General features: G+C 41.0%; 1 protein-coding gene across 2 annotated transcripts in view; it reads right to left on the reverse strand.

Moving 5' to 3' along the window:
- Positions 1 to 24,495, reverse strand: part of ITGA8 (integrin subunit alpha 8) — a 187,502-nt gene that overhangs the window by 157,791 nt on the left and 5,216 nt on the right. For both annotated transcript variants that reach the window (XM_039239984.1, XM_039239983.1), the window contains exons 3-4: positions 7,715 to 7,815; positions 3,782 to 3,905 (exon numbers count right to left, since the gene is read on the reverse strand). In XM_039239984.1, the coding sequence (XP_039095915.1) occupies positions 3,782 to 3,905; positions 7,715 to 7,815 (225 nt within the window). The remainder of the gene's footprint in view (positions 1 to 3,781; positions 3,906 to 7,714; positions 7,816 to 24,495) is intronic.

Raw genomic sequence — 24,495 nt, forward strand, 5'->3', positions numbered from 1 at the left:
AGTCACTATTTGTTGGCTCTCAAAGTAGAATGGAAGGCAGTGTGCAAATCGTCCCCAACTGAATTATGAATGATTCTAACAGCAGGAGGCATGTCATGAATATGAATGAGCAGATCAGTTCCCGTATTGCTCCGCGTATCAGCGGGGTATGTTTGTGGTATGGAAGGACCAGGAGAAGGTTCCTTAAATTCTCTTTTGAAAATAATATTGCTGATGTTCCTGTCGTGTGACATTGACCATATGCTCATGAACAAGCGGGCTTTGTGTTAATGAACTGTAAACTCCTGGGGGAAGGACAGGAAGTCAGCTCCTTGGGTGAATTTCTGGAGGAAAAAAGTACTTGTAGGAAGAGAGTGGCCGTGCTAGGAAAGTGAGAACTATCGATGTGTACCAGAATTGAAAAGAATCCTTGGTAATTGACTTAGCCATTCTGCAGTGCAACAAAAACTCCGTTTTTACTTTTGTCAAGCTATTCGTTTATTTAGGAAAAGAAAGAGTAAGTAAATTGGCATCATAATGAGCCTGTGTCACTCAAGCCATGAGCCCACCATGATTGTTATTTTCAGATAAGGATTCAGATTCATGGCTCAGTGCCATGTGCTGTATTTCAACCTGAGTTCTCTCATCACAGAGGCACTCAGTCCAAAAGGCAGAACAAACAAGAGGCAGTGACAGCCCTTATAAACGATCGCCCTCCGCATTAGCTGGAAGAGTATGATAGATCGCCCAGACAGGAGGGGTGTGAAGGATGGCTCATCATTTCAGCTATGATAGTTTACTGAGATAGGGAAGCATCTTTAGCAAGTCAGGAGAAACAGGATATAAACGGTATTGATGAAACAGGTTTGGAGTTAAAGCTCAGCCCTCCTGGTAGTTTTCTGAGTAAATTCGGGATTTTATTTATCTCTCGACTTGACTTTTTTTTTTTTTTTTTTTTTTATGTCTAGTGTAATAGTAACGGCCTCTCAAGGAACCAAAGAACACAACTGCCCTGAGTGGAACATGACTCATAATGTGCCTCTCCGGGCTGCTGCCTGTGTGTGGGCCGCTCTTCCTGCCCTGATCCAACAGCCATTTGCTAAGAGAGCCCTTCCACTGGTCCTTTCTCAAGGCTCTTCTCCCCACCCGGGCCATGTCACTCCTACTCTCTTGCCTTATTTTATTTTTCATTGTTGCGATTTTCGCTATCTGACTTTATATTATGAATTTATTCTTTTTAAAAATTTTTCTTTTTATTGATATATAATTGGCATATGACATGTTCAGTCCAAGGTCTATAACATAATGATTTAATACATGTATATACTACAAAATGATCACCACAGTAAATCCACTTAACACCCTTCATTACGTATAATTACAGTCTGCTTTCTTGTGATGAGAGCTTTTAAGATCTACTCTCCTAGCAACTTTCAAATACACAACACAGGGGGTGCCTGGGTGGCTCTGGGGGTTAAGCATCTGAGTCTTGATTTTGGCTTAGGTCACTGATCTCATGCTTCCTGAGATCAAGCCCCATGTCAGGCTCTGCACTGACAGCATGGAGCCTGCTTGGATATCTCTCTTTCTCTCTCTCTCCCCCTCTCATTTCCCCTCCCCCATTCATGCTCTCTGTCTCTCTCAGAATAAATGAATAAACTTAAAAATTATACAATAAAGCACTGCAGTTTTTTGTTTTGTTTTGTTTATTTTAGAGAGTGTACGAGCCAGGGAGAGGGGCAGAGGGTGAGAGAGAGAGAATCCCAAGCAGTCTTCAAGCTCAGCAGAGTCCAATGTGGGGCTCGATCCCAAGAACTGTGAGATCATGATCTGAGTCAAAATCAAGAGCTGGAAGTTCAACAAACTGAGCCACCCAGGCAGCCTTACAATGCAGTATTGTTAGCTTTGGTCACCTGTTGGACATTACATCCCCTGGACTTATTTGTCTTAGACATAGGAATTTGTACCCTTTGACCCTCTTCACCAATTTCACCCATCTCCTCACCCCCCCACCTCTGGGAACCACCAATCTCTTTTCTGTATCTGTGAGTTTGGGGGGTTTGTTTTTTTGTTTTATTTTTCATTAGGTTCTGCATATAAGTGGCATTTTTCTTTGGTATTTGTCTTCTTCTGTCTGACTTATTTCACTTAGCATAATGCCCTCAAGGTCCATCCATGTTGCTGAAAATGGCAGGGTTTCCTTCTTTTTATGGCTAAATAAGATTCCATTGTACATATACACAACATCTTCTTTATTCATTCATCTATCAATGGATGCTTCAGTTGTTTCCATGTCTTGCCTAATAATGTGCATAATGTTGCTATGAACATGGGGGTGCAGATACCTTTTTGAGATACTGATTTCATTTCCTTTGGATCTATACCTGGATGTGGAATTGCTCGATCTGAACATCTACATGTTTGTTGTCTGTCTCCCCTACTAGAATATAAGCTTCTTAAAGACCATGTTTTATTTTCTCTTGTTGTGTGCTTTATTCCCTAAACACAGAATAAATAATTAGTGCTTAATGTGTTGAATGGATACATAATCCAGTCTCATTATCAACAAGGAACCTCTGTTTTTAAGCCATTTAAAATAAAATCTTAATTTCACAGATTATTCATTCAGCTGACATTTGTCATAATGTGAGGAAGTGGCTAATTTATTTCAGTATTTTTAAACGGAAGCCATAATCTTCTCCTTGCCAAAATCCTCCCCCCAAACCATCTGAGTAGGCTGTTCCACTTTGTTCTTTAGATGAAATCTCAGTGGCCTCTTTATTAACCCTCTAATATCACTGATGCATTCTTTATCTTCATTGTTTTATTTTTAATATTTGCCCATTATCTTGCTGAAGGTAATCTTGGATTTAAAAAAATATTCATGCAAAATGGGGAGATTTTACTTACAATTTTGGAAATCTAATTCAGGATTGGGTTTTTTTAAAAATCAATTTCCCATCATCAGTTAGTAGAATCTTCCTTCTAATGCCTTTCTTTCCTCATTATGGTTTTGCGAGCTATCAGGAATAAGGATGAAAATCCAGCGGCTGCTCCCTGACAAACCCCATTATCTCCATGACGCACAGAAAACTTCACAAAAGAAGTTCACAAAAGAACGCACAAGAAAAGTTCACAAAAGGACTGAGTAGACCCAAGCAATCGGAACTGCAGCCCCAAATCCGGGAGTGTTCCAGCACATGTGATTAAGACAGCAGGGTCCCTAAGAAGGAACTCACAAGGCTTGCTTTCAAAGATGCTTCGCTGCAAGTTCCCTGGAACGGCCAGATGGGACTTCCACTCTAAGCTTGCAGAGTCCTTTTGAAAAATGGGGACTAAACATTTAAAGGAAAAAAGCCTACCATACAGATAACTAGAGCACAGAGCTGTCAGAGAAAGAAACAGGCAGCAGGAACACAGGCTGGACAGAAAGCCGACGTCAGAGTGTCCCCAGTTCCAAGCACACTAGAGAATGTCACTCTTCCCACACACGATCAAGTGGATGGTCAGTATTCTTTAGATCGTGGTGTGAATTCTGAATAGCAACCGAGAGTTTAAGGCCCAAATAAGGAACCAGTCGATTCTACTGCAAAGTCTCTAAAAGAAGTATCTAGAGCGTGGAAGAGGACCAACAGAATTCTGTGTCTTGGCCCTCGTGTTGCAGTAAGACGTCCTAGGAGGCTGCCCGTAACCTTCAGCCCCACCTGTCTTTCGTCATCAGTGGAGTTCTGATATTGCCGCACCGTCTGTCATAGAAAGGCCCTGGAGCTAAGGTACAGTGTCAAGGAATGAAGTCACTTACTGTTCCGACAAGGCGAATACTCCGCATATGCACTGAAATTCTGAATTGCTACGTAGCAGGTGCCGACCGGATCCTTCTCTGGTGTTGGTTTAAGAGTTCTCCAGTGGTATAAAGGGGCACAGGCCTGTGACACATCGAAGACAAAATGTATTTTCGTGACATCAGTTCCTCATACAATGATATGGACTGAACTTGTTGACTAATGTATCTAAATTCATCACAAACTATGTTAAACTAGTGGGTGAGTTAAGTGGCCTCCAGCATGCTGCTAGGTACCTCAGTGGTCAGAGTTAATGAAACTTCCAAAGCCTTTTTTTTTGGATCATTAATCCACCATAGCATGGGAATAAATTAAACATATAGAAAGGAATGAGCTTTTTCCCCACAGGATTTTAAATTAAATACATGTAACCTGGCAAAAGTAATTATTTCTTAACAGCAAAGAGCTCACATTTTCTTTTCTTTTTTAAAACAATTGGGGCACCTGGGTGGCTCAGTCGGTTAAGTGTTTGACTTCAGCTCAGGTCAGGATCTCCTGGTTTGTGGGTTCGAGCCCCACGTCGGGCTCTGTGCTGACAGCCAGCTCAGAGCCTGGAGCCTGTCTTCAGATTCTGTGTCTCCCTCTCTCTCTGTCCCTCCCAGCTCACGCGGTCTCTCTCTTTCTCTCAAAAATAAGTTAAGAAAACATAAAATCAATAAGTAAACAAAACAATTGGACCTGACTAGAATCAAACGATCGCTTCAGTCAGTAAATCAGTGTGATGTGTTAAATGAGAGCTACTTTTTGTGTCTACTTGTTGCTTTAAGAAATTATTTTCTGGGGTGACTGAGTGGCTCAGTCGGTTAAGCGTCTGACTTTGGCTCGGGTCACAATCTCATGGTTCGTGGGGTCAAGCCCCATGACGGGCTCTGTGCTGACAGCTAGCTCAGAGCCTAGAGCCTGCTTCAGATTCTGTGCCTCCCTCTTTCTCTGACCCTCCCCTGCTCATGCTGTCTCTCTCTCTCTCAGAAATAAATAAAACATTAAAAAAAATTTTTTTAAATAAATTATTTTCTAATTCAAAGATGCAGACAAGTTTGTAATCCTCTGTTTTATGTATTTCCCTGGCTTACTACTGATGTAGATCTTATGAGTTTTTAAACAATGACTTTCATTTGGACATGCTACTCCCTTATCACATTGTTCCTGACTTTATTTTTTAGTTAATGGTTTTTATTCATGGCAAAACAAAAATTAAACAACAGAAAGGAAATATGATTCTTGCATGAAATAGTCTGGTTACTTCTTCAGAAGCTTGGATTCTTTTTTTTTTTTTTTTCTAGGAGGTTCTAATGTATTAACAACATTAATTTTGTTATGAATGAGAGAGGCAATAAATATGTAGAAAATTATAGGCATCTTTTTGTCTTGTTTTGCTAGCGTGAATCCTCTGTAAGTGTGTTTTACCTGGTTATTCAAGCACTCATTTCGAAGAACACTGATTTACAGATTCCTAGAATATGGAACTACTAGCCTACTTCTGATTTTGATGCGATCACTCTTGAAACAATGTCAGGAAAATGAAGGAAGACACTGAATTTGAAGTCCTTTCATGGGGGCGCCAGGGTGGCTCGTTGGTTAAGAGTCCAACTTCGGCCCGGGTCATGATCTCACGGTTCGTGGGTTCGAGCCGCACATCATGCTATTAGCACAGAGTCCGGAGCCAGCTTCAGGTTCTATCTCCCTCTCTCTCTGCCCCTTCCCTGCTCACAATCTGCCTCTCTGTCAAAAAAAATGAGTAAACGTTGGGAAAAAAAATAAAGTCCTTTCATAATTCCAAATGTGTCCTTGGTAATCTGTCCAATGCACAACTACTTTTAGTGAAAATATTTTATTTATCTTCTCATGTAAGAAGAGTGTTTCCACAACTTGACTTCTTTTGGTATTGTGAGGTCTTGGCTGATAACCTGATGCCATCCATCTCATACTCATTCTTTCATTTTAGGGACCCCTTAATAAACTGACACGCTATGTGCTAATATGTTTAACTTAAGGTTCCAAAGGCGAAAAGCAGGGGCGTGGGCAGTGTGGGTGCTCACCTGTGCAGCACAGTATTCTGAAAACTGACGTCACCTGCCGGATCCCCTCACCACCCCCCCTCCCCAGCCCTGGCACACTTAGATGTCAGGAAAATTCTTCCCAGTACTTGCCTAGAAAGTTATCCTATTTATATCTGCTCGGTTTCACAGTGATGAGTTTGGACTTTGACCCAAAATTCATACATACTCACATACACCTGGATATTCAAAAGGATACTTCAGCATTTTAAAGTTCTAATAATTATCACATAGAGTAGAATTTAATTCCTTACCCTAAATTTCAGTGCTCCAAGGAAAAAAATTAGCTTGAGATATGCTTAATATCATTGGATTTCCTTTTACATAAATTTGAAAATGCAAGCATGCCGCCAAATTAACTATTTTTATTATGAACATGGCATATGATTTTATTTCCAGAGATCCTGACAGCTTCTACAAATAATGAATAAATGCACAACATGTTATAGATAAATCTTCAAGACTTAAAAATATCAATACAGTACCCTAAAGATTTTTTTAACCTTAAGTACTCATTAGATGGAATTAGCTTCCCAAAGCTATTCACATGTCATATGCCACTAAAGGAAAAGGTTTTTACCAGTGGTGGAATGTGAAAACCATATTAATGCAAGTACAGTTCTATAGAGACCATACTGTGAATTCTGGATTTGTAACTGGAGAGGGCCGTCTGTATCTTATACATTACCTGTTTATGTCAAAACCTCCTTGGGGGATTAACCACAGACCAAATAAAGCAAGACATTTCCTTAAGATATTCCTTTTTTAAAAAAAAATTTTTTTAAATGCTTATTTATTTTTGAGAGACAGAGTGTGAATGGGCAAGGGGCAGAGAGAGGGAGACACAGAATGTGAAGGAGGCTGCAGGCTCTGAGCTGTCAGCACAGAGCCCCATGCGGGGCTCAAACCCACAAATGGTGAGATCAGGACCTGAGCTGAAGTCGAACGCTTACCTGACTGAGCCACCCAGGCGCTCCAAGATACCTATCTTTATTAAATCATAATTCAAGAAGCTCTAAACAAATTCTAAAAGCCAAAGTTATTGCCTAATTGTTGTAAGGAAATTAAAGCCAATGGTTGAAAAAATTCTCCCAAGAAAAAATTTCCAGATCAGCTTATTTGCTATATTAGTCATTTATTTCTCAATAGCTTAGACATGTATCATTGCTTGAAATAAAAGAATCATAAAGTCATAGCAATTTAAAACTGAATGATATCTACTTGGGAGTGAGATTTTTTTTCACTTTAAAAACTTATTAATGTACATAGAGAACTATGTAGTTAGTAGTTATATTTTAAAAAATTTTTAAAGTTTGTTTATTTATTGGGGGGAAGGAGGGGCAGAGAGAGAGGGAGAGAGAGAATCCCAAGCAGGCTCTGCATTGTCAACAAAGAGCCTGACATGGGGCTCGAACTCACAAACCGTAAGATCACGACCTGAGTTAAAGTCGGATGTTGAACCTACTGAGCCACTCACACATCCAATTTTTGAAATATTTAAAAATATCTAACTGATATGGAAAACAAGCTTTATCTCCTATCACTTCAAACACTAAAATAAATTCTTTCATTTTAAGCGCTAAATTTATTCTTTAGAATGCTGATACATTTGTCTTTAAAAATCTGACATGTCCTAGGCTTTGGTGGGTTCAAACCCTGCTCCCGGCTCCCTCTCTCTGCCCCTTCCCCCCCCCCCACTCTCTCTCTCTCAAAATAAATACACTTTAAAATAAAAAAGAAATATAATTTATAAAATAATCTGATGTCCTTACATGAAAGTAGTTTTGTAAATATGAGAACATAATACTCCAAAGCCTCGCCACGATTCGTACTTACCACAACCTCCCCTTTGTGGGCTTTCACTGTTGCTCCAAACCACTGATTCGATTTAAATTCAATAGGTTGCTTGGTTCCATTAACTCTGATCTTTCTGTTGTCTGACAAGGAGGACATGGAACTGTTAACAATTCATAAACCATGGCAGCCAAATATAATACGTAATAATGAACATGTCCATCAAAAGTACTTGAAAAAACAGTGTTCAGACACCGGGTCGGGGGTTCCAACCAAGACTTTTCATTTAGAAAAATACCAACTGAAAATGCATATTTGAACATGACATTTCACACCTTCACTTACAAGAAGCATTTTTTTTTTTTACCACTTATATTTTCGGAGATAACCATATTGTAAACTTGGCATGAACTCTAATAGCCTCAAATCTACCCATTTGTCGTTGATTTACATAAGAGATCGAGGACCAAATATTTATAACTGCCCCAAGGAATTCCAAATCTTTCCCAATAGGGAAACACACATGGGAATTTCCCTGATGGGAGAGGCACAAGTTTTTTGGCATGAGTTAGCAAGAATGATCGTGAAGGACTCCAAGGTCTTGGTTTTTAACAGAGTAACATGTGTCCACACAGCCACGGAAAATAACACCTCAACGCAGTTTTATATACACTTTGCAGATGTCAGAAGAAGGCGGGGGGCATCTGGGTAGAAACTCAACCCAATTATAACACACTTCAGGTCTTAATAAAAAGCAGATATCGTTCTTTTCACTCTTGATTCCCAGTCAGCGTATTTCCCACATGGCTCTAACCACATGGTTCTCACTGGAGCTTCATTGGTAAAAGCTAATGGATTTCAAGACATTTGCACCAGGGTATCTTGTCTGTATATTTTTCCTTTGGTACATACTTCCTTTTTCTTCACTGACTCTATAATAAAAATGCATTACAAAATGAACTTTTAACTCTTATTATGTGAGGCCAAAATACACATGTAATTAAAATGAAGTTGAGTTTACATAGGATTACAGACTTTTCAAAATTATATGCAGTCAATCTTAACCTAAAATTTATTTTTATGTGTTAGTAGAAAATCATGAATTTCCTTCTTAAAAATCTTACACTCTTGTTGTTTTTGAGCTTTTTATTAAAAAAAAAAAACAGGTTCTGTAAAATCCTTACCCAAAATGCACACAAGTGGCAATGAATGGAGCATTTTACATATTACAGCATAAACTTGAAAATATAAACATTTCTATTTACATCTAGGCACTGTGGAAGACTGCAAGGCCTCAGAGATAAAGAATCTTATCACCATGAACTGGGTGATTGGGGGCAATTCGTTCAGTCTTTGGAGTTTGGGTTTCTTCTATAAAATGAGGCTGAGAATACCTTCCCCCTTTCCTCTTTCACAGGTGATCAAAGTCATAAAGATTACATGAGCTAATAAACTTGAAAGTGCCTTCTTTATAAGCTGGGAAGCCGTATGCTCAGAAAACATGTAGCCATACAACTGAAAATCCAAACCCTTTCCAAATATCTCTTAATGAGAAACCTGGAAACTCCACTAAGTCCAAGAATTGGAAAGGACCTCGTTGACACACACGTATCATGTTATTATCAGTGACCTGTGGTACTCAGCAATGAATTAGTGACACCTCTCAAGACTGCCCATGTGGCTCTGGTTAATTACCAGGAGAAAGGGCTACACAGTGGATTTGGAATTTCCACACTGCTAAAAAGCCACGAAAAGACCAGCACCTCAAAAATTTCAAATATATTTAAAGAAGATCCCAAAAGAACTGAGAAAAACAGCCTGCTGGGAGGAAGGAAATGGATCTTGGGGAAAGACAGAAGCCAGTGCTAAATTGGTCTTGTTTTGCTAGAGAAAATGATGTGACTTTGCCTGTGACTCGCAAGGCATCTTTTCTGTTGTTCGGAGTTGAACTGTATAATAACTGGATTAAAACTGTCAACTGGGGGTTACTGTCCAGCAACAAATTTCTTCTGGACCAAGAATACACATGAATGGGCTTCACAAATCCCACTAATTCCATACCCACTCCAAGGATTGCAACAGAGAATTCCGCTGTCCTAGGTCTATTTACGGAGATGAGCTTTTGTCTAGATGTATCATCCATTCCTTGATCTTTGAGGTGAACAAATCATCTTCTCTAACTTCTGCTTTATTATTTTTATAAGTCCTCTGACTTTAATATCAGAATTTCATAAAATTTCAAATGAATAAACTATATTCATATTGACTATGCAACTCAATTTCTCACCCTCCTTTTCTGAACAAGATTCTTTCATGCCATATACCCCAACACAAGGCTCTGTACTCAAGAAACCTCCCACGCATGGACAATGTTTTTGATTTGATTCAATCTGATCTTTACTGAAAACACGCTCCAGGTAATATCTGTAAGTACTCAGCATGATTTCAGCAATGCTGAGCTCTCCTCTGTAGAGCAAAGGGCTGAAAGCCTGGAATATACATTTTCTAGACACTCTGACAAGTAGGACTCTTGTTGAAAGAGAGGCTCAGGAGAGGTCTGGAAAGAGAAGATGGGGAAGTCTTTATTTTCTGGTGGCAGCTGCAGGCACACACGTGGGCATCAGCTGTGACAGATGTGATCTTCTTCCCGCAGCTCTTTAAGTATCCCTTGATAATAATCCCCTTTCGGTGCGTCTGTCAGTAGAGATCAAGTCCTGAAATTCTACATTTCTTCATCTGCAGGCAGTGACCTTCCTGACCTCCACACCCCCAGGCTTTCCAATGGCCAGGCAAGCTACTTGATCTTTGAATGCTATTCCTCCAAAAATCTCAAAGTGGTTTTTGTTTTCCTGACCAAACTCCCGCTGATACATTGATGACACGGGGTAAACAATTAGGAAAGAGACATGTGGATCTATAGGAGAGGGAAGGCACTGGTTACCCGAAATGCACTGTCAACCCCAGAGAACTCTTGGCGGGGGGCAGTGGTCATGGAAGATGGTGGAGACTGATAGTTCCCTAAGCAATTCTCTCCTTGGCATATCACAAACTATGGAGAAAACAAAGCCATAAGCTTGGGAAAAAATTTCATAGTGAATGCATGTGATTTAAATTTTTCTAAGCGGTAAAGGGCTAATGGGTGGCTCAGTCAGTTAAGCATCCAACTTCACCTCAGGTCATGATCTTGCAGTTTGTGAGTTTGAGCCCCGTGTCAGGCTCTGTCAGCTGTGCTGACAGTTCAGAGCCTGGAGCCTGCTTCAGATTCTGTGTCTCATTCTCTCTCTGCCTCTCCTTCTCTCCACCCCTCAAAAAATGAATAAACATTAAAAAAAAAAAAAAGATTTGTAGGCCTACCTGGAAAACTTAGATGGGTGGTAGTAATCAAATTGACTTATCTTGTCTTACATTTCTGGGCTTTGAAGCCAACTTTCTTCAATCAGTAACTTCACTTTCTGGGCAATCTGGGTACAAATCCCAGTGTGTGGCAAGCCTATAAGCTTTTGGTTCCCTTTTCATGGGAATACTCATTTCAGAGCAGGAGTGAGAGTATAGAATATGGTGCACATATGGGCTCCAAGCAGGTTTTTCTAATCTTTTAGCTTAGTCAAATGGGAGGCATTACAAGAAGTAAAGACAGATGACCAAGGGGGAGAGAGGAGCTGAAACTCACACAGGTGAGGCCAAATATTCTGGTAGAAGAGGGGATTTTTGAAAACTATTTATAGATAAGTCCTTGACCTCGTGCTGGAAGACAGTAAGCTTCCTTACACCTTCAGTCACCACTTTAAGTGAAGAGCATTAGGGATTTTCTTAAAGTTGTTGCAGGGGCTGTCCAGACATTTTTAATCAGGAAAAGGGAAAAAGAAATCTTTAAATGTTTGTTTGCAATCTTTCCCATAATCAGTGTGTGCTGTAATAGTTTCATTTAAATTGAAACTACGTATCTCAGAATAGGGATTACTCCTTTGTAAAATTCAAAAAATATAGCTGTGGCAAAAACACTCCTTGTGGAGAAGAAATAAGCCCAAGAAAAGAACCGGGGTTGATTTTTATGTCCCGAAAAATTAAACTTCCAAACATATGATTCCCCATACCCTAAAACCACTATTACAAAACATTAAGGGGCACCTGGGTGGCTCAGTCAGTTAAGTGTCTGACTCTGAGATCTGGTCATGATCTCACGGTTCATTAATTCGAGCCCCCCATTGGCTCTGTGCTGACAGCTCAGAGCCTGGAGCCTGCTTTGGATTCTGTGTCTCCCCTCTCTCTGCCCCTTGCCCTCCCCCGAAAAAAAACCAAACATTTTTAAAAAAACATTAAAGAACACCTCTTTAGCTTTCATACTCTGATTTGATTTTCCATGTAAAATTCAAGAAATGTGTTATCCTCCCCCCCGTTTTATTGAGATATAATAGACATCCAGCACTGGAAAAGTTTAAGGCATACAGCATCATGATTTGATTTACATATATTGTGAGATGATTACAGTAATACATTTAGGAAACATCCATTATCTCCTACATAGATACAAAAAAGAAAATAAAATTTTTCCCTGATGATGAGAACTCTTAGGATCTACTCTCTTAACACCTTTCATATATGCTATGCAGTGAAGTTAGCCATAGTCATCACGTAGTACATTCCATTCCCAGGACTTGTTTATCTTATAACTAGATGTTTGTACCTTTTGACAACATTCCTCCAATCCCCCCACCTCTGGTAACCACACATCTGATCTCTTTTTCTGAGCTTGTTTTCCTTTAGAGTTCACATAGAAGTGCGACTATATAGCATTTGTCTTTCTGTATCTTATTTCACCTACCATAATGCCCTCAAGTTCTAGCCACAGTGATGCAAATGACAAGGCTTTCTCCTTTTTAATGTTTGAATAATATTTCAATGCATATATATGTATATATACCACATCTTTATCCATTCATCTGTTGATAGACAGAAGTACATTATTCTGATTAAATATTCTTTAGACTTATTTATAGATTTATACCAGATACGTATACAATACACAAATACGTGTCTATGTGCACAGACATGCACTAAACAGGTTTCCTGTCTTTACCTAGTAGACCAAATCTAAATGCCCTGCCCTCCACAGCGTAGTTCTAGAACCCCACACCTGATCTCCAGGTATGGTCTTTTCTTCTATTCAAGTAACGTTCTCTCTGCTCCCTGTCAAGTCGTACTCCTAGATCTCAGACATGATGTTTCTCTTGAAATATTCTGTTCCTTCTTGTTGGCTAACTAATCTGAATCACTTCCTTAAAAACCTGCTTTACGGAGGTGGTAATTAGTAAAGTGGTAGTTAGCAGGAGATGAGGGGATGGAGGAAAATAATGAAAGAATGATGGTGTTTAACCGCACAAACTTTCAATGAGTAGTAAATAGGCCACAGAGATCTAGTGCATGGCGTAATAAATATGATTAATAATCTTCTAAAATGATAGAATGCAATATGCATGCTTCAGAGGCAATCATTACATTATATAACTTCATTAAAGTATAAATTTGTGGATTTTATCAGGTCAAATTTATCAATTATAAATAAGTAAAGAAGCAAATAAGTAAAATAACTGAATGAATACACATGGACCCCATGCATTATGTCTAAATAGTGAAATGATGTAAGCCAAACTATTAAATCAAATATATTTGTCATAAAAAATGCTTTAAAATGTAGTTTCAAGAACTCTTTCTTCTCAAACTGAAATTCTTTCAGATTTTTGTTCTTAAAAATTCAAACAATATAAAGTAAAAAAAATGTATGAAGAATTATATAAGGTACTAGGAGGAAGGTCATTGGAATCCTATGCCTTGGACATAGTAGCTCTTAAGTTTTGGTAAACCCCTCCAACCTCTTAGAGTTTAAGAGGCTTCTGACTCATTCCTCTAGTTTAAGCCATTTCTTTTCTGGCAATCATGAAAGTTTTATTAAATTTTTTTTTAATTTTTGAGAGAGAGAGAGATCACAAACAGGGGAGAGACAGAGAAAGAAAGGGACACAGGAACCGAAGTAGGCTCCATTGAGCTGTTAGCACAGAGCCCAATACAGGACTCGAACCCACGAACCGGAAGATCATGACCTGAGTGGAAGTCGGATGCTTAACCGACTGAGCCACCTGGATACCCCATGAAGTTTTATTTTAAATTATTTTTTTCAAATACTATTTAAATGCTTCATTCCACATATACTACATCGTTTTCCTGATCTAGGTGGAATATACATCTGCTACAATTATTTCCACATCTATATCATCTTGTCAAGCATAAAGATCGCATTTCAGGTTTTTAAAAACCAATAGTGCCTAGCCAGTGTTCTTTAGACATTTTTTTTGGTAATAATCTGAATGAGTTTTCTACATCATACCAGATCGTTTGAAATATTTTTTATATGCAAGTTAACTCAGGTCATATGTAAGGTTTGTTCTGGAAATAAGGAATTTTGTTAGTACAGTGCAAGTGATTTGGGAGGTGGATATTCTGCTATTTATGATGCAGCTAGAGGAACCTCTCTCCAAAGAGACATGGGAGGCCATCTCCGGCAGACCAGATTAAAGATAAAAGAAAAGAAAACAAACTTCCCTGGTATGAAATGACAGTCTGAAAGGGAGAGCTGGATAGAGCTGAACCGCAGAAAGACATCACCTCTCACCTCATCTGCTCCCACACACTCCACAAATGTGCGCTGGCCAGAAGAGTCTTCTCCCCAGCTCACTGGCCCCTGGGACAGACAGCTGGCACAGGCACACCCACGGGCACCCACACACACGCACACACATTGCTCTTTGGCTCTGACCTTTAACGATCCCCTTTCTGAAAAGCTGTCCCTGATACACACAAACCCTCCTCTGGGCAGGGAAAGAAGCCCTTCTGCACACCTAAAATCTTCACTTTTTGCTGTCATGTCACTTGACCGTAGACCACCACTGCCAGGCATTGATGCCGTCATCCTTTGGACTTGAATGTTGCAAGGTCAGAGATTACGTCTGTCTTGTTCGTTATTTATACCTAATAAAATGGTAGCCCCATGAACCACGCCAGGAGCTTCGAATGCATCCTTGGCCATCAGCAATCCTGCACTCCCAAATTTCATCCCCTAGTCAGTTCCTGTCGACTCTTCCTTCCAAAGCCTTCTCTCAGGTCCATCCGTTTCTTTCTATCCCTGTTGCTACATCCGTAGTAGTAACTGCCATTTCTTTAGCCTCTGTTTCTGCAACAGCTTCCTTCTGGTTTCCCTTCCTCCAGGCTTGCCACATTTATTATGTTTTACTTTATGTTTATTTATTTTTGAGAGACAGAGGCAGAGTATCAGTGGAGGAGGGGCAGAGAGAGAGAGAGAGACACAGAATCTAAAGCAGGCTCCAGGCTCCAAGCTGTCAACACAGAGCCTGATGTGGGGCTCGAACTCACGAATGGTGAGATCATGACCTGAGCGGAGTCAGACACTTAACCGACTGAGCCACCCAGGCGCCCCAAGGCTTGCCACTTTTAAATGCATTCTCTATCCTGAAGCCAGAGATCTCATGCCACCCTCACCTCGCCAGAATAATCCCTTCATTCCCAGCCACAGTGATTTTCTTAGAGCTCCTTGAATACGTGAGACCGTCTCTCAGCTCTAGATTTTCTCACACTTGGACTAATTACCTGGTCTCAAATGTCTTGGTCATAGGTACAGCTGGGGAACTGACAAGTCTCAGTATGGCTTATGGGTCACCTTCGGATTGTCAGGAACACAGCATGCTTCTGTTTAGTGCCCGGCAATTTATTTGCTTCAAGAAGTAATGAAAACCTCCCAGCATAGGAATCTCAGGAAGCAGATTGAATGACATAAATCTCTTCAATATGACCTCAAAGCAATGCTTTTAAATACAGGATATGATTGGGTTTCAGGATGAAGGCTGTATAAACTGGCCTCCCAATCGCGTTTGAAAATGTATTTACACTAACTCCTGTCACATATTTTCCTCTTCCTTGAGATCTCATCTGTGTTGCCAGAAGATGTAGTAAAAAGGATCCCAACCATTCATCTAACAAAACGGTTCATTTTGTGGTTAAATTCCTAATGTTACCTAAAGTAGGCATTTCCGACAGAACTCAAACCTTCTGTGTCTGCAGTGTAGCCTCAGAGAAGATTCACACTCAGGATGGACGTGTTCCCAGGGAGACCTTAAATCCTATTCCAAATGAGTACAACCATAACATAAGGTGAGCAGAGGCAAAAAATTTATTCCTTCCACCAATAAATTTAGATGTATAAATTTGCATGGTCCCTGCACACTGCCTGTGAATCAATGCTGTGACCTCACTGCTCGATTCCTTCTGCCCTGGAACTACTCTCCACACTTCCTCCTTCTGCTAACCTGCCCGTGTGCTTCCTTCTCACACTCAGCTCATACCCTTGCTTGCTGGTTCATGGAGAAAATGCAAGACGTGAGCCAAAGTCATTGTCTTCATCCTGTCTCCAGACCCACCAAGCTCCTCTCAGTGCTGCCTTTGTTGTGCTGGGTCTCGTCCCCGAGGAAGAGCTGCCCCCATCCTGTCCATCTGTGTAAGAGTCCCCACCCACCCCTTTTCATCCTTGCTGGATTTTTTTCCTAAAGGTCCCCTTCTCTTTCAGTCACTGCTGCTTCCCTCTCAACAGGATGATTCTGGTTAGACTGCAAACATGCCGTAAGATCTTCTCAAGGACTCCATTTCCCTGAGCCCATTTGTAGTGAAGGTCCTTGGCCTTTGCTGTCCTTGGTCCTCTCCCCGTCTCTCTCCATGATTCCACTTCCACCACTTTGTTCGGCAGCAAGAACTTCCCATTGCCAAAGCAAATGTTCACATTTCCGTCCTCGCTTTACTCCACCTCACAAGACTTGCTTCGCTGGCTTCATGACTTGGGCTACCTCAGTGGCTCTCCTTCTCAGTTCTCCAATATTTCTCCAAATGTCAAGGTGCCCCAGGACTCAGTCTCAACCATGATCTGCCCCCTCCTGTTCTCTTCCCTTCTCGCTTGGCTGTGCTTTGCTTCCCCCTTCTCCTGTCACACCCATGCCCAGAAGCATGGTCCTCAACATCATCTACACATACATGGCTTCCCAATCTCAGTCTCCAAACCTCATGCTTGAGCTCCAGCTTTATTCATCCGCCCTCCCACGTGACCTCACCTGGATGTCCAGTAGGCAGCTCAAGTTTCACCTGTCTGGATTCGACCCCTGATTATTTTGTTCCAAGACTTGCTCCTTCCCCCATTGTTCCCCATCTCTGTCCTGTTCCTCTATTACTCAGGTCAAAATCCTCTCTTTCTTCCACACCTTTCATCGGTCCCATCATGGAATTCCACCACCTGCACTTTCAAATGAATCCCAGACCCAACCATTTTTCAGCCCTAACTGACACTTCTGTCACTGGACATTAGGGATAGTCTTCCATCTTATCTGCTTCCACTCTTGCTTGCCTACCATCTGTTAAACTGATCCTTGGAAAAACATAATTCAAATTATCTTACTTGTCTACTCAAAGCCACCCGTGGCTGCCCATCACTCCTTGAATAAAATCCAAAGCCTTGACCCTGGCCTTTAAGCTATTACATAGTCTTGCCTCTGCCTGGCCCTCTGGCTTCATTTTCTGTCTGTCACTCTTTCTCTGACTTATTTGGGTCCAGCTCAGTGGGCTTTATCTATCTCCCAAGGATACTCTCATCTCCAGACTTCAGCAATGACTTTACTGTAGGCTGGAACACTACCCAACCCTCAATACTTAGTTTCCTCCCTCACTTCATTTAGGTCCTTGTCCTGATTTACCACCTCCTCAATAAAACTCTAACCACTTGTGGTAAGCAAAATAATAGACCCCTAAAATGTCTATATCTTAAGCCTCCCCCCCCAACCTGTGAATATTTTAGGTTGTCTGGCAAAGGGAACTAAGGCTGCAGATAGGATTAAGGTTGCTAATGAACTGAGTTTAAAACAGAGAGATTATCGTAGATTAACCAGGTAGGACCAATGTCATAACAAGGCTACTTTGGAGTGGAAGAGGGAGGCAGGAAAGGAAAACCAGAGACTTGACAGCGGAAGAATGACTCAGTCCGACATTGCTGGTTTTGAAAACAGAAGAGGGCTATCACCAAGGATAGTGGGCAGTGTCTGGAAACCGGAAACAGGTTCTGCCCGCAGAGCATCCAGCAGGAACACAGCCCAGCCAGCGCGTTGATTTGAGCCCAGTCGGACCTAGTTTCTACTTTGGTCTCCAAAACTGTAAGATAATCAGTTTGTGCTGCTTGAAGCCACCAAGTGTGTGGTAATTTGTTACTGCGGCACCAGGAAACTAATACCCACCCAATCAAAAATAAAAACATGGGTGTGTGCACACACTGATCTCTGTCCCTTGGCCTTACCTTTCTTTTTCTCTGTCACTGGATGTGTACTGTAAACCCCACAAGAGTATGGAAGGCCCTGGGCTCTGTTCATGGCCACACTTCTACTCTTTAGACCAGTGTCTGCTTGCAGAAAATTACTAACCCTGTTCTAGTCAAAATTTGATTTTATGGTCTGTTAATATGAAGCTTCACTTTCGACTCCCTTGTTGTCTTAAGATAATATTTTTAGAAGTAAAGGTCGTTTAAAATGAACTGAAGGGGGGCGCCTGGGTGGCTTAGTCGGTTAAGCGTCCGACTTTTGCTTAGGTCATGATCTCGTGGTTCGTGGGTTCGAGCCCCGCGTCGGGCTCTGTGCTGACTGCCAGCTCAGAGCCTGGAGCCTGTTTCAGTCTGTGACTCTCTCTCTCTGACCCTCCCCTGCTCACGCTTGCTTTCTCTCTCTCTCTCTCCCCTAGAAATAAATAAAACATTAAAAAATAAATAAATAAAAATAAAAAAATAAAATGAACTGACGGGCACCTGGGTGGCTCAGACAGTTTAAGTGTCCAACTTCAGCTCACGTCATGATCTCATGGCTCATGAGTTCGAGCTCCGTGCCAGGCTCTGTACTGACAGCTCAGAGCCTGGAGCCTGCTTTGGATTCTGTGTCTCCTTCTTTCTTTCTCTCTCTCTCTCCCTCTCTGCCCCTCCCCTACTTGTGTGCATGTGAGCCCTTGCATGCTCTGACTCTCTCTCTCAAAAACTAATTCATGAATATTAAAAAATGAACTGAAATGTGCTTTGAGGGAGAAAAGATGTTATGACTTTATAGCACGTATCCCAAGGAGGCTGGCTGAAAGGATGAAGGCATTCAGTCTTCCCAGACAATATTTGTGGCAGAGAATGGAATCCAGGCAGATCAGGTTAAGGACTCATTTTTAGTAGAAACTTTTATTCAAATCCCTGCTGAGAGAAACACCTTCATTTTCTTGCCATTTATGTGCTCTCTACTATAAGGGCAAGGGTTGGGACTGCAGCCCCAAAGAGCTATGCCATTTCAGTATCCCCAAAAATATGTCTTACAAATATGCCTGTGAGGTATAGAAGAAAAATCAGTTTTAATCACATTTTTCAAAACCAACCTCTTTTACTACATTTCCTGTCTGGAATTCTTTTACAGGTTGTAGATAACAATTTTGTTAGGGGTGTATTAAAAAAAAAAGTGTGAAGTAAGTTGGCACAGCCAACCTCCTGGCCATGCTTTGCCCTACAAATGTGAGAAGTGGTGAATGTCAATTCCAGGCAGAACCTTTAACAGTGTGCACTTTTCCACCTGCCTTTACAGTGGGAGTGATCTTGAAAGCGCTCGTCAATAAGGAACCTCCATTAGCCTGTGTCCTTGGGTGACTTGAATAAACAGAGCCTCCTTACCAACGTACATTAAGCACACAGGGGCACCTGAGTGGCTCAGTTAGTTAAGCATCTAGCTCTTGGTTCTGGCTCAGGTCACAGTCTCATAGTTTCCTGAGTCTGAGCCCTGCATCTGGCTGTGCGCTTACAGTGTGGAACCCTCTTGGGATTCTCTCTCTCCCTTTCTCTCTGCCCCTCCCCTACTTGTGCTGTCTTTCTCTGTCTCTCTCTCAAAATAAATAAATAAACTTAAAAAAAAATAAACATACACAGTGTGAGCAAGTGATACACCTGGGTTGTTTGAAGCCAGAGATCCCGAGTCATTCGTTACTACAGTAATACCGGGGTACCTACAGCCTAAGAAATGTGAAGATAAATAGTGACCAACCAATAAATGTTCTACCCAGGAATCTGGTGGGTTTCCTTAGTTCATGAATTCTCGGTGCCTTTCCGAGGAGAACATGCATTGAACGTCTCACAGAGGTTAATTTGTAATGGTTAATTTTACGTGTCAACTTGATGGGTTCATGGGGTGCCCACATATTTCTGGGTATGTCTGTGAGGATGTTTCCAGTTGAAATTAGCATTTGAATTGTTAGGCTCTATACAACAGTTTGCCCCCTTGAGCAGCCCCTTCTGCCCTGCACATCATCAAGTCCGTGTTCCTGTTGATTCAGGGACAATCGAATGTCTTACATGTTCTTATTTTTACACATGTAAGTGTTACTGAAAATATCCTTGGTCTTCAATATTTGTAAATATAAACACCCATATAGAAATAGTACAATACTTCATGAACTCAGCAATTTCACTTAGAAATGTTTGCATGCTTACTTTTACTAGTTTTCCAGATCATAAATAAATACCTGTTCATATTTTTGAAAATGAGGTAAAAATGCATTTTAAAAAAAGAAAAAAAGGGGTGCATGGGTGACTCAGTTAGTTAGGCATCCGTCTCTTGATTTTGGTTCAGGTCAAGATCTTATGATTCCCGAGATGGAGACCCGTGTTGGGCTCTGTGCTAAGAGTACATAGCCTGCTTGGGATTCTCTCTTTCTCTCTCTCAATCTCTCCCTCTACCCCTCCCCCCACCAACTCATGTGTGCGTGCTCTCTCTCTCTCTCTTGAAATAAATAAACTTTAAAAAATTTTAAAAAGAAAAAATTTGGTTTTAAACACACTTTCCAAGGACAGCTTCTCAATGCATATGCGTTCTTGTACCCTCCGACAGTTCTAGATACAATTTTGAATTTTATGTTTTTCACCTGACATTAAAATAAAGCCATTTTCTCATATTAATAGTGATTCTTGGTAGACTTCATGTTTTATGATTATATATTACTTAATTGGGTGGTTATACCACAATTGACCAACAGTTGGCAGCAACTTTGCAATTAATGTCTAAAACCTATTTCCCATTGGGAATGGTAGGAAGCGAGAAGCCAGAAGTACTAGAAAGTCATTACTGGGAGAGAGGATGTTCTGGATGGTCAAGGACACCAGGACGTGGGCCCAGGGTGAGAGGGGACATGGGTGGATATGTAATACATGTTTCAGAGAAACCCTGTGCTGTGATATACTGTGAATGGAGCTGTAACCCAACTAGTGGGAACTGGCTTCAACCAGCCACACCTGGGGCCAGTGTTCTGCATGAAGGGGGCTGTGCGAGGTTTCTGCATAAACCTATTCCAATGATGTGTGCCTTTCCAATGTCTACACATCCTGGAAACCAAGATTGATGAATACAGAAGCTTTTGCAATGATATCATTTGCAAATCTGTGTCCTTATGTCACAGAAGGTAAAGAATAAAATTGAACTAATTTATTATGTACATGCCTGGCAGTGGACTTGGCCTGACTGTGATAACTACAGAAAATGTCTGAAGTGAGGTCTCCCTAGTTTAATGACTACCAGTGAGGGGTCCCACGCCTGAATTTCAGTAAGGATAAGAAAATTACACAAGTATAATGCTTCATCACAAAGATTTATTCTTACTCAACATGTTTTCATTGACAGGGCTCTTACCAAACACACTCTGAACATATGATCCTTTAATTTTTTTTAAACCTTTATTTATATTTTAGGGACAGAGGGAGATAGAGCATGAGCCGGGGAGGAACAGAGAGAGAGGGAGACAGAATCCAAAGCAGGCTTCAGGCTCTGAGCTGTTAGCACAGAGCCCAACGTGAGGCTGGAACTCACGAACCATGAGATCATGACCTGAGCCAAAGTAGGACACTAAACTGACTGAGCCACCCAGGAGCCCCTGAACATATGGTCCTGTACTTAAAGAATAACAAAGAAGGTCCTACATGATGATCTGACCAATTGTTCCCCCATATTTAGAGGCAGTAGCCTATGCTCTTCAAAGATAATGTGTCTCCTTATACTGCCAGTGATTATTACATCAGACCTTCCAATAATCCAGGAGCTTAAAGACCACAGGCTCATAGCAATGGTCACAAAACCAAACTGAATCTCCACATCCAATATACAACTCTCTGGCATTTTCCATAAAGATTTTCTTTTTCATTTCCCAACAGTCAGATTCACTCGTGGTAACAGATTGTTCTATGGGTTTGGACAAATACACATATTCATGTATCCACCACCACAATCAAGACATAGAAAGTTATATTGTGTGTCAACCCCTGAACCCCCAAACTCCCTTGTTCTCAACCTTTGGAATCAACACCTCCTTTCTACCCCCAACACCTGGCACTTTTACAAAGAATTATTTTGTAATCTATGCCTTGTTTCTACTGAAAACAATTAAAAGGCTTAATGATCACTTTTACCAATATTTATGGATCTAGAAAACTTGGCAGACCTTTGGGGCCATATACTAAATATCAGAAGTTCAGCAACTGGACTTTTTGCAGAACTGAGATTCAGCTCTATTTCTTCCAAACTGATGTGGGAGGTACCTGGCTCTCAAATCCAAGAAAATAACACCAGTGTATTAGGTAGAACATTTTAAGTGTAAATCACCTATCAGTGAATTGTGATTTGCTTATGTACCTTAAATATCCATAATAGAATTAAAATTATGTCAATCTGTTTTTGGATTTCATTACACAAGTGTCCCTTACTTGATACGTTACATATATTTTTGTAAGGATATACTTAAACTGAATTTTGAAAATTAAATATGATTTTCTAGGCGACATTTTTTTTTTTAATGTTTATCTTTTGAGAGACAGAGAGTGAGCAGGGGAGGGGCAGAGAGAGAGGGAGACACAGAATCCAAAGCAGGCTCCAGGTTCTGAGCTGTCAGCACAGAGCCCGACGCGGGGCTTGAACTCACAAACCATGAGATCATGACCTGAGCCGAAGTCAGATCCTTAACCAACTGAGCCACCCAGGCACTTAGGTGGGTGCTTTTAACGGAATCAATAATTAGTCTCCTATCAAAATTCCTCAAAAATCCGTATTTTTTTTTTTAATCTGAATGGTGTCAGTCAGGGAACACTTGATCTGAGCTTTTCTGGTAATATTGGCAACATTCTTTATCAACACACTTGCACAGCTACGGGTCTCTCTATACGCAACAGGTAAAGTCTGAAGGCACACATCTCAACCAGTCACCTTAAATGCCCAAATGCTTTTTTCTTCTCTGTCAGAATAATTTTGAGACAGTTTCTTACCTTTCTCCCAGAATGCTGCAGCTGCTACACGGGCCATTCCTGCCAAATGCCTGGAAGCCTGTCCATCACACAGACCTCTAGCTTCTTGAAAGAATTTTGCAGATCAGGCAACAACAGGCGCCTAATGCTCATACTACTCAACCAGCCACAGAGCAGATCTGTTTCCCATTTCTAGTTACAGTTTCAAGGACTTCCTTTTTCTAATTGCTTCCTCAGTTGCTATGTGCTGTAGGGACCACTGCCTCCTCCCTTCTCGTATCAGGACTCGGGTGCATTCTGTCGTATGAAAGTCTGAGCCAATTGGGAGAAGCTTAGGAAGGTGGGTGCATCTGTCTGAGGCTGTGTGTCAGGCATGGTAGCCATCATGAGTTGTTTCTAGAATACCACCATCCAGCGAAACCACCCTCAATGAATGATTCAGCAGGATCAACACTGAATATATATGTATATATATGGTTCTGATTAGCGAAACTTACACTAATTATGGCATGATTAATTCTTAATGGAGGTCATATTTAGGCTGCCTCCTCCCCTTTTCCACTTTCAACTGACTCCTCAAAGCCCAGATTTCTGCTGTCCATGAGTTCTGTCACATTGGTGTTATTTCCTCTGTCATTTACGTGATAGCTCTGACCTACGTTTTTCTTCTCTTTGTTCCTGAACAAAACCTGATTTCTCTCTGAGAAAGCTGGAAACAGCAAGACTTATGCGACCAATATGTTTCCCAACCCTCACATGAGATGAGGGCACACCCAATATTATCAAAAAGCAGCCCCTGTACAAGTCACAGCGCCAGATGCTTGAAGCTGCTTCTTATTGTGGGCTCGCTTAACACAAAATAAAACAGACCCCCAACACAAAGGCTTCCGGTCCCGAAGCTAAAAACACAGTTCCAACAAAAATTGTACCATTACAGAGCTTTGAAACAGCCTGACCAAAGGGTCTTCCATTTTAAGGTTTTGTTTTGTGGTGGTGGTTGTTTAAACACAAAGATACTAGATAAAGGCCAGACAAATTCTAGCACTTTTTCTCACATGACTTCCAAATCTCAATGGCACCTCCCACCTCTTCCTGGTTCGTTCTTTATGTGGGTCCCTAATTGCCAGTGGTTCCCGGCTGCACTGCCTCACCATTTTTCTCAGTGCTAGGATGATTGTCATGGGTAATTAGCATGTCATTATCTTGCTCCTCAAAATGTTTCATTGTGTATTTAATCAGATATTTGCACACCATGCCTTTGCTACTATTGTTGCAATTTGCCCTTCGTCATTCCAAAGGTGAGGCTCTATTCATTCTGTTTCACTCTTTCCCCTGTTTGGAGGGGGAGGCTGTAATGTAGTAGCTTTATTTACCCCACACATGGGTTTCGAAAAGGCAAGAAAAAGAAGAAATGAACCTGGGAGTAGAT

Source organism: Hyaena hyaena, unplaced genomic scaffold (assembly GCF_003009895.1).
Source record: "Hyaena hyaena isolate Hyena2069 unplaced genomic scaffold, ASM300989v1 scaffold_165, whole genome shotgun sequence".
Classification (NCBI taxonomy): domain Eukaryota; kingdom Metazoa; phylum Chordata; class Mammalia; order Carnivora; family Hyaenidae; genus Hyaena; species Hyaena hyaena.